Genomic DNA, 12871 nt, shown 5'->3' on the forward strand with positions numbered 1-12871 from the left:
CTCCAAATCCAGTTAGAGCTTACCTTCAGTTTTATAATCTCGATGTCTTCTCATCCCCACGAGATTCTCACCTTTCTTCCCTCTTCCCCCTCTTCTCATTCTCGAATCGCTCTCCAATTTCCTCGCTTTACTGGCCCTTCCCACCTTTACCAACATTTGACTTGTTGCCAAGGCTCATATATCAGAACAGAGTCTCCCCACAACCCTCCTGTATGCTTATATAGGCCCTCGCTCTTGAAGAACACCAAATATTTCAACCAGGTTACCTTTCCAAAGTCCCTTTCTCATAACCACTGCAATCAACCCAGGACGGGACCGGAACGACAGTCGTTGGAGATCGATTTGCCTGCACTGCTAAACATGGCCATGGCCTCTACCTTTGACGACAGTCTCTTCACATCTGCTCTCACATCGTCCCGGAATGTCTTTTTGGCCAACAATGCGCACCTCCCCGAGTCGGAACGTGAACAGCTCTGGGGTCAACTCCTTATCTCATTTATGCCTCACCGAAATGTACTCAGCGGTAACACGTTGAAAACCCTCGACGGGAGTGGAACTTCCGACACTTTTGGGAAACGGTCTCGGGAAGATGTGCCTCGCACGATTCCTTCAACACTACCCCCAGCAAAACGGCGAGCCATCGTAGGTCACACCACCTTTTGGTCTCATGTCCCTTCCCCTTTGCCATTCACTGGATTAACATAGGTTGCATGTAGACTCCGGAACCTCCAACGGTGGCAGATGTAAATAGACCGGTTCCTGAACGCGAGTCTCCTGCTCCCATCCATCAAAATCGCCGCCTTTCGATTCGAGCACAGAATGGAAACTCACCACTCCAGAAAGCCGGGATGCTTACCACCGTTTCACCTCCACAACCGCAAGCTATCCCCGCTTCCGCTACCGCGCCACGGACACCTTTGGCTTCCGAGAAACGTTATTCCCTTCAAATCCAACAACTCAACATGAACAATGTCAACGAATATTCTCCATCGGAGTTCACCCAGCAACAGTCTTTGGATAACCTTTCCGACTCGCTATTCATGTTTGAGCCTGGCTCCGATTCCTCCCCGTTGAACAACGAGAAATGCCAGTATACCACCTCTGATTGTTTGATTCCCCCTACATCTCAAAATTACCCGCAATGTAGTTCGACCACAGCTGTTGAGATGAGTCGAACTGCAACAGCAGACTCTCTCTGCGGAGGAATGGGCATGATCCGTTTCGATTCGACCGGATCAGTCTCTAATAATCTGGCAAAGCTAGATAATAATCCATCTTCTCGTATCTCTCATCAGTCATTAAACTTAAACAATGACCTCAATTATTGCATTGCCCCATCTCCTATTTCAAATTTTCGTTCTGGTAACATGAATAATGTTCACTTTTCTCAGTCGTTGCCTGAATCCAGGCTTCCTTTCCCTAGCATTTCTCCTTCTACTTCCCTTGCTTGTTCGCCGTCATCCCCCACACCCCTTTCTTTAACCCCTTCATCTTCAGAGATGAAGCATTCTTTGTCCAGCGCGAGCGATAGCTCGTCGCTGTCGAATCAGTCAAGGGCTGTGCGGAGGACTCAGGAGCAAATTGTGCAAGGCACACGGCCCATCGCGCCAAAACAAGACAAGAAATATGCTTCGCACTCAAAAGTTGCGGAGCACAAAATGCTTAGGATATCGTCGGGCGATGGCACATCACGAGAAGTAGCGGCAATCCCAAAAGCGTCTGTTCGCCGTCCCATGAGAACAAAGACGTACTGTAGTTACTGCAACGAGCAACCAGAGGGCTTTCACGGCGAACACGAACTGAGAAGGCACATTGAACGTGTCCACTCAGTGGTCCGCAAGGTCTGGGTCTGCGTTGACATTTCCCCTGACAAACAGTTTCTCGCCAACTGCAAAGCATGTCGTAACGGGAAGCGCTACGGTGCCAACTACAACGCGGCAGCTCACCTTCGACGGACTCACTTCAACCCATGTCAGCGTGGGCGTGGGGGCCGCGGCAAAGACAGCGAAAAACGCGGTGGTAAAGGCGGTGGGGTTCTTCCTCCCATGGATGTGCTAAAGCATTGGATGGAGCAGCGAGAAGAATATGTCATCGACAACGTCATCGACAGTGACAACGTGGCCGAGGAAACCCTCGATGCTAGGTCCTCCGAACCTAACGACGACATGGACAGCAAAAATGTGTCCCCAGCACAGCAAGACCACCAAACCGCAACCACGTTCACGAGTCAATCTGGCCAGGTTTCCATCGCTCCAGAAGCACCAGATCTCTACTCAACGATGCTAATTGATTTTCATAACAGCATGAACGGGTCCTCTTCGAACTGGGATCTCTGCGGTCATGGATTCCCCAGTGGACATGACAGTGTTGAGCAAATGTCGATGAATGTTCTAGATTCATCCTTATTCGACCCGTCTCTTTTCGATGCTCAGCAGTTGCATGAGCTCGATCCTTTTATTCCTGTTATGCTGTAGAACACTTGATCTACTTGTCCGAACTTTCATATATTTCTACTTCTTTAGCTTTTCCTTCCTGTGCATGTTCTATCCTTTTCTCTTTCTTCTCTTTCTTCTGGTATTCTCGCTTCAATCTCTCTATCTCATTTTCTCTTATTCTTTTCTTCTTCTTTTCTTTTCTTTTTTTTAATTTCTTTTTTTTTTCAAAGCTGGAGCTTTTTATTATCTCCACGTTTCTTTCTCTCTTTGCTCAGATCTTTACGTTCCCGTCCAACATTTTTTACCATGTTCGACGGATTACGAATCTATCTACGTAATCTGAATTAACGGCTGTAACGAGTATGACGATCTGTCTGACGAATTGTATTTTTCAAATTTCCGTTGTCAATTTGTCATTGGCTTGTCCGTTTAGTGCCCGTTCTCAGTCTCTCCCAAGTTACATCTCATCACGATGCCCAATTTCATCTTCAAATTTATGTTCTATATAGCCCAATCTTAGCACATCTTAGCCCAACGAGAACGTGATAAAAAGTCCTCATCTCCTCTACCGCTCCAACATCACCCAGTAATCCTAATACTAACTAGTACTTGGCTTTTCCTTTCGATACATTCTTCCGTATATATTGGATATTTTGGCGCAGACGTAGATGAATAAAAGTTTAGTGTAGATCGCAGGCCCTCCCTCTGCTTGGATGGACCCAAACACGACCAACCGGCTGATCCAATCCACCAGCTGCTGTCTGGAGCTGCCTGGGGCATATCCCCGCCGCCAATTGGCCGCTCGTACAAGTATTCATGGTCCATAGAGTGCGGCCGTGCGCAGTGCGACAGTTCAGCCACCCTGAAACTACTATGTACTGTACGGATGTTACTATCCGTCCTCCGTCCAGACTTGCTCCGTAGTATCCTCGGGCATGACCCAGGATGTGGCTGGACGCGTGGCTGGAGCGGCGCTAACCCTAAGCTGGATCCCGCCGGAAGGGGGAAGTTGCCAGCGCTAAGAATACACCGGCCTCAGCTGGGCAGCGGGCACTGGCCAATGCTGGATGGGTGTGGACGTGGGAATCCCCACCGCCAAGTCGGCATCATGGTTCCCACAAATATCGGATTGCTCTGGAGTGAACGACTCATCTGAGGACCATATCAGAGTCATAACCATCAGCAGCACCAGCACCAGCAGCAGCAGCAGCACCAGCATTCATAATAAAAACCATAATAAGACAGATAAAACACGTTTCACCGCAGCATCGGCGGCTAATTTCAGCCATCCCATTTCGAGTCTGCTGACACCCCGTGGAAAACTTTCTTCACCCTCTTGTGATTCTCTCCAACTTTTCCTTCTTATAATCTCTCGTCTTTCTTTCTCTTGCGTTAACTTCCTGTCGCCTGTTCCAACCCAATCCCTACGACCTGTCACACCGGTTTCTAGACATCGTCATGGCCTCTCAGGGTTATTACCAGCAGCAACCGCCACCTCCTCAGCAAGCGTACGTCCTGGAAATATTCCTGTCGCCTTTCCCTAAAGACAACCGGCTAACAAGCAGCTTTTGCCTCCTGTTTTTAGCTATGGCGGCTATCCGCAGGGCTATCCACCGCAGGAAGGATATCCCCCTCCAGGCCCTCCTCCGGTACCATTTTCCCTAAACCCTAACCTCCGTCCTTGTCTTGCGTTTTGTGTACCCCGTGGCCCAATATTGCGGCTAATCCCGTCTCATAGATGCAATATCAGCAGCCCCCTCCGCAAGCAGCCCCCAAGGATAAGGACCGCGGATGCTTGATGGCTTGGTACGTCTAATATCCCTCACCCCGTGCCACGGTTGTCATGGTGTCACGAAACAACCTGTTATCTCCGCCTCGCTAATATCTCTCGGCGAATTCCAAGTCTTGCAACATTGTGTTGTTGTTTCCTTTGCGAGGAAGGATGCGAATGCTGCGTTGATTGTCTTACATGTTGCTGCTAGGTTTTTAAATCCTGCTTGGTTGCGGAGCTGTGTGTGCTTCATGCTTTTTTTTTTCTTCCGTTCGTCGAATACTACCATAGTACTATTGCACCTTCCATCGCCGTATTTTGTGTTTGCCCCAGAGATCGCTTGATCCATTTTGGATTTTTTCTTTTTTTACAGGGATACTTGCCACAGTCATTATTTCACAGTCATTATTATATGTATTGTGGTATTCTGGGATGGGGTAACTTTTTTGTTGATATACATTAGCCACAATCCTTTTGTCTTATTGCATGGGCCATGATACAGTTGGTTGGCGGTTTCTATGCTCGGCGGTGGGGTTTCTTGGAATAATTTTCCGGGTTGAAATTGTCCGACATAAATTAGCACCGCCGTTCGTTGCTTATTTAAACGCTTTTATATTGAAATGGAGGAATAGTTACATTCTGTATGTTTTCACAAAATTATTGCAAATTGACGGACATGAACCCTATCCTATTTTATATTTTATATCTTATATCTTATTTTTTAAATAAAATGAATAAAATCCTCAAGTTTAGTGCAGAACGATGTAATGTGTGTACTATACAGGGTATGAGATCTGATTGAAGATGAACGAAATTTGCACTCCAGACATATTAAAATTATACGACAGCAGAATATCCAGTTCTCGTGAGTCATTATCATATCAAAGAGTATACATGTATATTTCCGTACAGAATAGGCCGATAGACTTTGAAAAAAAAAAAAAAAAAGAAAAGAAAAGAAAAGAAAAGAAAAGCCAAAGGGGATACTCTGCATGGTATCGATCAACGAAAATATAAGCTCATCACTCACTCACGACATGACAGGTTAAAAGTCCTCCACGCGCCGTTCCGCTATCTCTTTCGGAGAGGCAAGCACCCATCCATCTCTACCAGCCACCTTGAGAATGCCTTCCTGAAGAGCCCACTCTCTCAACGCAACATCTTCGCCAGTTTCTACGTCGCGATTTTCGTAGTGTTTACCAACATGCTCCATGCGATCATCCCAACAGTAGCTGCCGGAAAACTCCCGGCAGCAGAAGTTACACATACTCTGTCGTGGAGCTTTCCGCCGCTCAATCCAGCACCTCTTGCGCACATCCTCTAAGCTCTTGTCAAAGGCATCTTGATCAAGCTTGTTGGGTGACACTCCGTTAGCTGACGCCCACGGAGAATGCATACGTCGCTGGTGCTGTGTGAAAAGGTCCTTGCGGTTGAAGTCATTGGGGGAGCGCGGTGGATGCGAAGATGAGGTTGGGATATCAGGCGATGAGGACGCCTGTAAGGTGGAAACATTGCAACATCCTACGTCGCAACGATAAAAGCCAAGCTGGAGATGCTGAGATGAAACATGGCGTTTCCATTCGTTTTTGGCGGAGAAAGTGCTGTTGCAACCATATCGAGCAAATACGCAGATGAATTGACGATCGGCGGTCTTCTGTTGAGACTGAGAGGATGAATGACCCCGAATAGACTGCGCTGATTTTAGGCTGCGGCCCTGCTTTGACGTCCGCTTAGGACATGCACTGTTCCGCACTGAACCACGGCTGTCGTTTAATTTCCGTGGCGATGGAATTCTTCGTGGAGATTGAGTGGAATATTTCATCCGTTTATGAGGGGGCCTTCTCCGTTCTGCTGCGGAAAACTGGTCGGGTTGAATTTGGGCTGTTGGCGAGTCCGTCCCGCCATCGATCTCACCCGGCAGCCCCCTATCTTCTTGCCCGTCTTGGTTTGCAAGAGAGGATTTGATAGTTCCAGGGAACGGGTTGCTAGCAGGGAGATTTGGATAGAAGGAAAATGACTGTCCATCCAACCCAATGCCAATTTTGAATTTTGTCTCTAGTTCTGGGTCGGGGTCAGGATAGTGTTGGACTTCCCGAAGGCTGACTGAGTGTTCACTTCCGCAGTAAGAGCCTTCCACGTTTGTGGAGGGGAAACAGTTCGATGGATCTCGATATTGGAAAGTATCACTGAGAGGGGAGGAAAATGAGCTGTAGCTTGTAGTGCATTGGGAGTCTCGGGATGTATACACATGGCCCCACGATTGTTCACTTAAACTTGAATCTGCTTCCGTCAGATCACCGCCGTATGATCCACCTGGGGATTCGCATACCCATCTCAGACCGGGAGAAACACCAGATGCACTACCATCGCTCTCTCCCGATGGTGTGTTTAACGTGCCACATGTAGCTTGTGGATTCTCATCTGCAACGGAAATTGGAGTGCAATCGTTGACAGACTTTACCCAGCATGGCAGTTGAGTCTTCTCCATGTATGCTGTTCTTGGCAATAGGGCGTCCTGTCGGAGATCCTGGGTATCAACAACATCAGGATAGCTAGCTAGGGCTGTAACAGGGGCCAGAATCGTTGGATTTGTGAATAAGGAGTAGGAGTCACTCGAATATTCGAGGTCCGAAAAGCGAGTATGAGGAAGGTCAATGGGATAGAATACCTCAGCTTCCATTTCGACGACGCCCGCGATTATTATAAATTCAAGCTGATAACCTCAATATCGTGACATTCGAGGAAATACTTTTGGAGCTTGAGCAAAACGATGACATTAACGCAGAAACACAACAAACATTAAACTACAACGGTCGTGTAAGTATTCGTCATTATTCATATCGGACATGAATTGAACAAGAAGGCGAAGGAAGGCGTGGTCTTCGGAGGACTCTTCTGGAGGGAAGATCTCTTAATATAAAGGAATTTCTTGTTGGATACTAACATCGACGCATGCGGCTTATAGTGAATCGAGAGCGACGTCAAGGATTAATTCCAATCACTAAACTACTCGCGGAGCCGCAAAACGAGTAATAATAACCGCTTCGTCGAAAAAATAAAAACAAAAATAAAAGCAAAAATGAAAATGAAAATAAAAACAAATTTCTGTCATTGCCTCTGGTCGAATCGAGTGAGGCTAGCCCCTGCATGGGCAGGACGCTGTCTTTAGGGGCTGATTTCCAAAAGTGGTTCGCCAGGTCAACTGATATCGGCAGACGCTAGCAAGTGAGCATTCAAACCCCTAAGACACAAGTATGAATGTCCGTGGCGCACGAAATCACCAAAAGCTCAGGAAACAGCCTGCAAGAGTGCTCTGAAGGGAACGTCGGGGCGGAGATCGTCGTCAGGCTTCCAGATCTGCTCGGGAACCCAAAGGAGACTCGGAGCTTTTTGTGTGCTCTGCTCGTGTTCATGAGAGCTAATTTACCCATGATCTTCGCGTTGAGCTATTCTTAGAATCAGCATGGTGACCCCGATTAAAGCGGATTTACGTATCAGGGAGATAAATATATGTGAAGTAGAATCTCAGGACCTTCGCGAAATAGGTTTCAGCCTCCAAGAGACTACATTTTGAGATTGAACACGGAGGTTGCCATTATTGTACATGTCCCTGAGCAAAAGGCACAGCTGCTCTCGCTCCCGTTCAGGGTGCGGGCTAGCGGTGGAGATTAACAAGGATTGGAAACCCCGCCCCAAAAAGAAGAATAACGTGCCAGCTGGACAGGAACTCCATACTGTGCTGGTATGGATGGCCAGTCAGCCATCTGGGGATTCGGGCCGCCTCCCTGCAGGTTGAACTGGATCGCCATGGTGGGCCTGGGACCTATGGCTCGCATTCTGTCCCATGAATTCCAGGATTATCGCTCTGGGTCCCTCGTAATCGAAAATGGCTAGTGAGACAGGAGGAAACGAGGTTAAAAATGTTTGCTTCATCGTAAAAATTGAGTACCAAATTCATTTTGTTGGCTCTAGCCTCTGGTTTTAGCATGTCACCAATTCATGCAAGGCAAACTGGTGCCTTTCCACTTGAGACAAACTCGTTGTCAGAGTTGACTAGGGGCTTTCGAAAGAATGCTCTTGTTGGTTAACAGTGAAGCTTCGCCCGCCAAAGGAACACCTGCTCCGTGTTACACTCAGCATAACCAGGCGCTTTTCATGCGCTCAGCCCAGGCGCCACTACGGCGCTATCAGTCCATGTCGGCTGATATTGGATGATGAATCAACTGTGCCACTGGTGGCCACTTGGTAATTGTCAAGGATGATAATTCACTGGACCTCATTTGGCAAAACTGGCCCTGAAAGGTAGCGATCGGAGGGCATTTACCAATCATGGTTCTCTTCAAGACCAGAAAAAACCACCCACCAATTCTTTGATCCCGCACCCACATAACACTAAAAGCTACCCTGTCTGTTTGGAAGTGGGTGATTCCCTGGGGCTGGACAAAAGTTTTCGACAAGTTAGTCTGTCTTTCCTCTTGAAAAACAGAATGCCTCGAATCCTGATATTCTCTCGGCTTCAAAGCTTAGCCAGCTTCTTTAAATGTAGAGTTTCAACATTCGGAAGTTTGTAACAGATCCCCATACTAGTGCTCAAGACACAACAAGGGTTTCCTACTCTCCTCCCTGTTCGAGATCTGGATTGCTGCTGATCAATTTATCAGCTGCCGGCTGTTATTGCCAGTTTACAAAAGGACAGCCAAGCAGCCTACAGAACATCGTAACAAGGTCTCAGCAATCAAACCCTGAGAGAACATTGAATCTCAGGCCATTCTTTGGTCGGTGTGTATAAACGAGGCATCTAGGATGGTTGTATCTCCTTCTTGGGACAGATTGCCTTACTGACGACGGCACAGTAGCCAAGGAGCGAGGTGTCTGATTGGTGTTCAACTTGCCTCCCATGTTGAGTTAGGCGCCTCCACTCAAACCTATTTGGGTATGACCTCTCCTGGCACGCTAAGGGCCCTTACTGAAAGAGGTTTATAGGAACCTGACTTGCATCGTGGCCGCCCGGGAAGGGAACGAACCCTGAGAGGAGCTGTTGCAGCCCGGATGTCGCAATGCCCGGTAGTCAACCATTATTGGCGAGAAAAAAGCCTCGCCGAGCTAGCCCCCACGCTCAGGTAAAGCGCTGTGTGGCAGTGTGGGCCTGAGACTCCGAAACACCTTTTTATTCCGTTTTTATCCCCGCAATTATGTCATTGAGAGAATTGTTGGAATTGATGCTCTGGTGACGAAAATTCAAGGCTTCAACATACCACAGTCAATCTCTTTAAGCGAAAGAAAAGGACGCAGACATTTCGTTACCTATGCTATACAGAATGACTAAACCGCCCTCATGATGGCTCCCATTAAATGCCTTTCTCGTTCGGTGAAAACAAGAGCAACACAACAAAAACCAACCCCTGAACAAGCATGAGGAATCAGAGCTAAAGACTCTATTGTTTAAAAAATTAAAAATAATTACCCACTAAAAGTGAAGTCCATAAGCGGCAGATCCTCGTCCAATCATCTTCGCCAGAGGAGTCGCATAGTTGGGACGGGATCTTGGGTTGGGCGCGATGGTGGTTGAGACCCTCCAGTCTGTCTGTCCCCTGTGAGGCTCAAGCGGTGATTAATCCACTGATCGCCCACGAACTGGGTGCTTTACTCATCATCGTCCTCATTCTCAGCGCAAACGCCAACGCCAAACGTCGTGAAGAATGGGCTGGAGTCGTCCTCCCCCGAATCGACTACCAACAGAGTAGTCAGCTAACAGGAGCAAAAGCTTTAGTTTCTGTTGTCCTTTCTAACTTGACTATGGCTCCAAAGTCAGAGTCCCCTCCCACAAAAATACCGTGGCAACAACGCGATTTTTAAGCCTAACGACAAATGTATCCTCAAGTGGAAATCAAAAACTGGACAGAATTCGTGCACGCGGAGGTTGCATTGGGAATAACCGATCATTTGGCAGCAAATAGCGATCCCGAACTGCCAGGTTGAAATGAGCTACTGTGGAGGGCAATGTGATTCAGATCTCAATAAAGCTTGTCAACTTTGAACTCGTGATAAACATGCCTTGTTCTATGGAATGCGTTTACAAGCTTTCATCTCTGCTACAATTGCAGCGAGAACAGCTCTCACTTTTTGCGTTTCCAGGACATTCGCCCGTTGCATGATGTTGCTGGCAATCCTGTGAGGGTTATTTGTCGCATTGTCACGGTTAAGGGCGCTGACCACAAGTCAGCTAGCTCATATGTCAAGAGGGAGGAGGACAAGAGCAGTGGAATTTCGAGTAATTGTAGTGTATTTGAAATATAAGAAAGAACAGAAAAGGAGAAAGAAAGAGAGAGAGATATATGCCACCCCGCTGGAAAAATATACCACTGTAATCATCCCTTCCCTTTTATATTCAAACGTAGTACATGTACATGGCATACACAATCAGATAGAACTCCTCAGATACGGATTTATACATGTATCTACAACGGCACTACCAATGGGCAATAAAAGCTCATTGCAATTCTTTCCTTACACTACGTCTCATGAGTTCGGCAAAATCCTCTAACGTCGTCCTTTACACACTCCCAAATAACGCTCTTCACCTCCATTCCAACCTTTCCAATAGAATCTATAGCCCATATCACATCCAAATGCTCGTATTCCTCAAGTACCCTCGAATGCACAACTCAGACATATGGTTCACGCCTGCCTTGCCGCCGCCGTAATTACCGAATGCCATCAATTAACAGATCCGATCCTGCAATCCAAAGAGCTATGGGCGGAACACGGTCATCGTACGAAGCCGCATTCGCTACACCAGCATCTACATCAGTCGGAAGCGCGAGTCCGACAGCACTCAACCCATCCTCCACCTTCTTCTCTACGACACCTACCTCGTCGCGCGCATCTTCCTTGGCCTCTTGAGCCAATTGCTCCCTCGTGCTCAGGATGCATCCGTGGTCCGCAAAGTCGCCCCTACCTAGCCACCAATGCATGCACTCCGCGCTCGCGTAAATGGGGCTAAATTGGAAGAATCGGGAGCGAAGCCCATGATCCCCAGCGGGAATCCGACCATTTGAACAGGTATGAAAACACCATGTAACCCATTGCAGCGTACAAAGGAGCTGGGCGGAAAGTGTGAACGGTAAGAGTGAAAAGGATAAATGCGTGAATGCCGAAGATAAGCCGAAAAGCAGTCGAAGGGATCAGGCGCATGAATTTCAGGTAGAGTTTTTTGAGGAGAGGACCAGAGTAGGCGGCTGGGGAGAATGCGCAGAAGATACTGATTTGGGAACCGAGTGACGGCTGGATATGTTTAGACAGTGAGAGGAATGTCTCTGCTGCGCCCTGAGAGTGACCGATGACTTCTAGTTTCGGGAAGTTAGTCTCATACAAGACACGTGTGATGAGGGCTGGCAGGTCAAAGGTTGCCATATCCCTGATGGTCCAGGACCAGAAGCGTGGATCGGGTGGAGTCAGGGAGATATGCTCGGGATGGAAGCCGTAACGATTGCCGCCCAGCCAGACATCGTAACCTGAGTTGGCCAGGAAGAAGGCAAGGCTATCGTCATCGTTGACACAAAACGCACCGGCGCTCTGCAACAGACCTGGGAGCATAAGAATAGGATATCTCCTGCCACCATCAGCAGAGGAGCTCTGTGGGTTAGATCTCGGTGTCTGTAAGGCACTTGGAGGGCCTATACAGTTCCTATCACCGGAGGCTAATGGCGCGTATTCCTTTGGGTCATATAGATGTCACAGAGGAATTACCGCGCCATCTTCTGTCTGAACTCTATAGGTTTCTGCATCCAGCCCAACCCGACTGGCATAGTAGGGAATGTCACGAACAAGAGAGTCTTGGCCACCATCTAACGGCTCGAAGGGAGCTTTGGCAACGCCCACATTGCGCTCCTCGGCATCTCCTCTGATACCGGAGCTGAGGCTTCAGATACTTGGTTCCGTTTCTCATCATCCCACGCACGCGCTTCTCTCTCCCTTGCTTCCTGCCGCAGGCGCTCCTCCTGCCAGAAGGGCCTATCCATTTCTGGATCCCCGCCGAGAAGACGGGAAATATAGCCTTCTTGTAGCAATCAAACTACATCTGACAGATGCTGCCAGCTCGATGCCAGTGAGGAAAGCCAAAGACAGGCAGAATGAAACGGCGCGCAACGCGTGCCACTGAATCCTCGTGAAAGACGGAAGGTGATATGTATTCTGGCAGGGGAGGGAAGAGGGGATGAGAATGCTGGTGGTATTGATTATCCTCAACAATTGGTGGCAGAGCAGTAAAGCTTTTGACGGAAGCAGGTCCTCTAGGGAGAGGCGATGCAGGCCCACTAAATATTTTTGCGTTTCCAGCTCCCGTCACTGTTGACGTAGCTGTCAATGGAACTATAGATATGTCATCCTCAGTACCCTTCAAGGGTGTTACTGCCGCTCTATCAGCTTCGACCAACTCCATAACCGTTTCCCAACCTCACTTAGGTACGTATTGCCAATGCAATTATTGTTTCTCATGTTCCCCGATATTCCAACTCGAAATTGGTCGACTTGAGGACTGCAGGAGTCGCCGGGACCGACAACCGCCCGTCATGCGGTAACAGGCAGTCGGTGGGGTGCAATTTGTTTAACACTAATTGTAGAGGTAATAATGGAGGAAGTTCGTATAATAATAATGATATCAATA

General features: G+C 48.0%; 4 protein-coding genes across 4 annotated transcripts; 1 reads left to right on the forward strand and 3 right to left on the reverse strand.

Moving 5' to 3' along the window:
• Window positions 1-366: 366 nt before the first annotated feature.
• HCBG_08995 (uncharacterized protein) lies at window positions 367-2474 on the forward strand (the record flags this gene model as incomplete). The annotated part of the gene is made up of 2 exons (XM_045436044.1): window positions 367-642; window positions 717-2474. 2 exons carry the CDS (start codon window positions 367-369, stop codon window positions 2472-2474), a joined length of 2034 nt encoding a protein of 677 aa, XP_045283196.1.
• A 418-nt stretch (window positions 2475-2892) lies between these two features.
• Window positions 2893-3545, reverse strand: HCBG_08996 (uncharacterized protein; the record flags this gene model as incomplete). The annotated part of the gene is made up of 3 exons (XM_045436045.1): window positions 2893-2936; window positions 3170-3453; window positions 3529-3545. The coding sequence occupies 3 exons, from the start codon at window positions 3543-3545 to the stop codon at window positions 2893-2895; spliced, it is 345 nt and encodes a 114-aa protein (XP_045283197.1).
• Window positions 3546-5251: 1706 nt separating this feature from the next.
• Window positions 5252-6886, reverse strand: HCBG_08997 (uncharacterized protein; the record flags this gene model as incomplete). Its single annotated transcript, XM_045436046.1, has 1 exon — window positions 5252-6886. The coding sequence occupies one exon, from the start codon at window positions 6884-6886 to the stop codon at window positions 5252-5254; it is 1635 nt and encodes a 544-aa protein (XP_045283198.1).
• A 2787-nt stretch (window positions 6887-9673) lies between these two features.
• On the reverse strand, window positions 9674-12646 carry HCBG_08998 (triacylglycerol lipase; the record flags this gene model as incomplete). Its single annotated transcript, XM_045436047.1, has 8 exons — window positions 9674-9797; window positions 9854-9935; window positions 10284-10414; window positions 10623-10664; window positions 10915-11205; window positions 11303-11922; window positions 11956-12127; window positions 12285-12646. 8 exons carry the CDS (start codon window positions 12644-12646, stop codon window positions 9674-9676), a joined length of 1824 nt encoding a protein of 607 aa, XP_045283199.1.
• Window positions 12647-12871: the final 225 nt, after the last annotated feature.

Source organism: Histoplasma capsulatum (assembly GCF_000150115.1).
Source record: "Histoplasma capsulatum G186AR genomic scaffold supercont2.20, whole genome shotgun sequence".
Lineage (NCBI taxonomy): Eukaryota > Fungi > Ascomycota > Eurotiomycetes > Onygenales > Ajellomycetaceae > Histoplasma > Histoplasma capsulatum.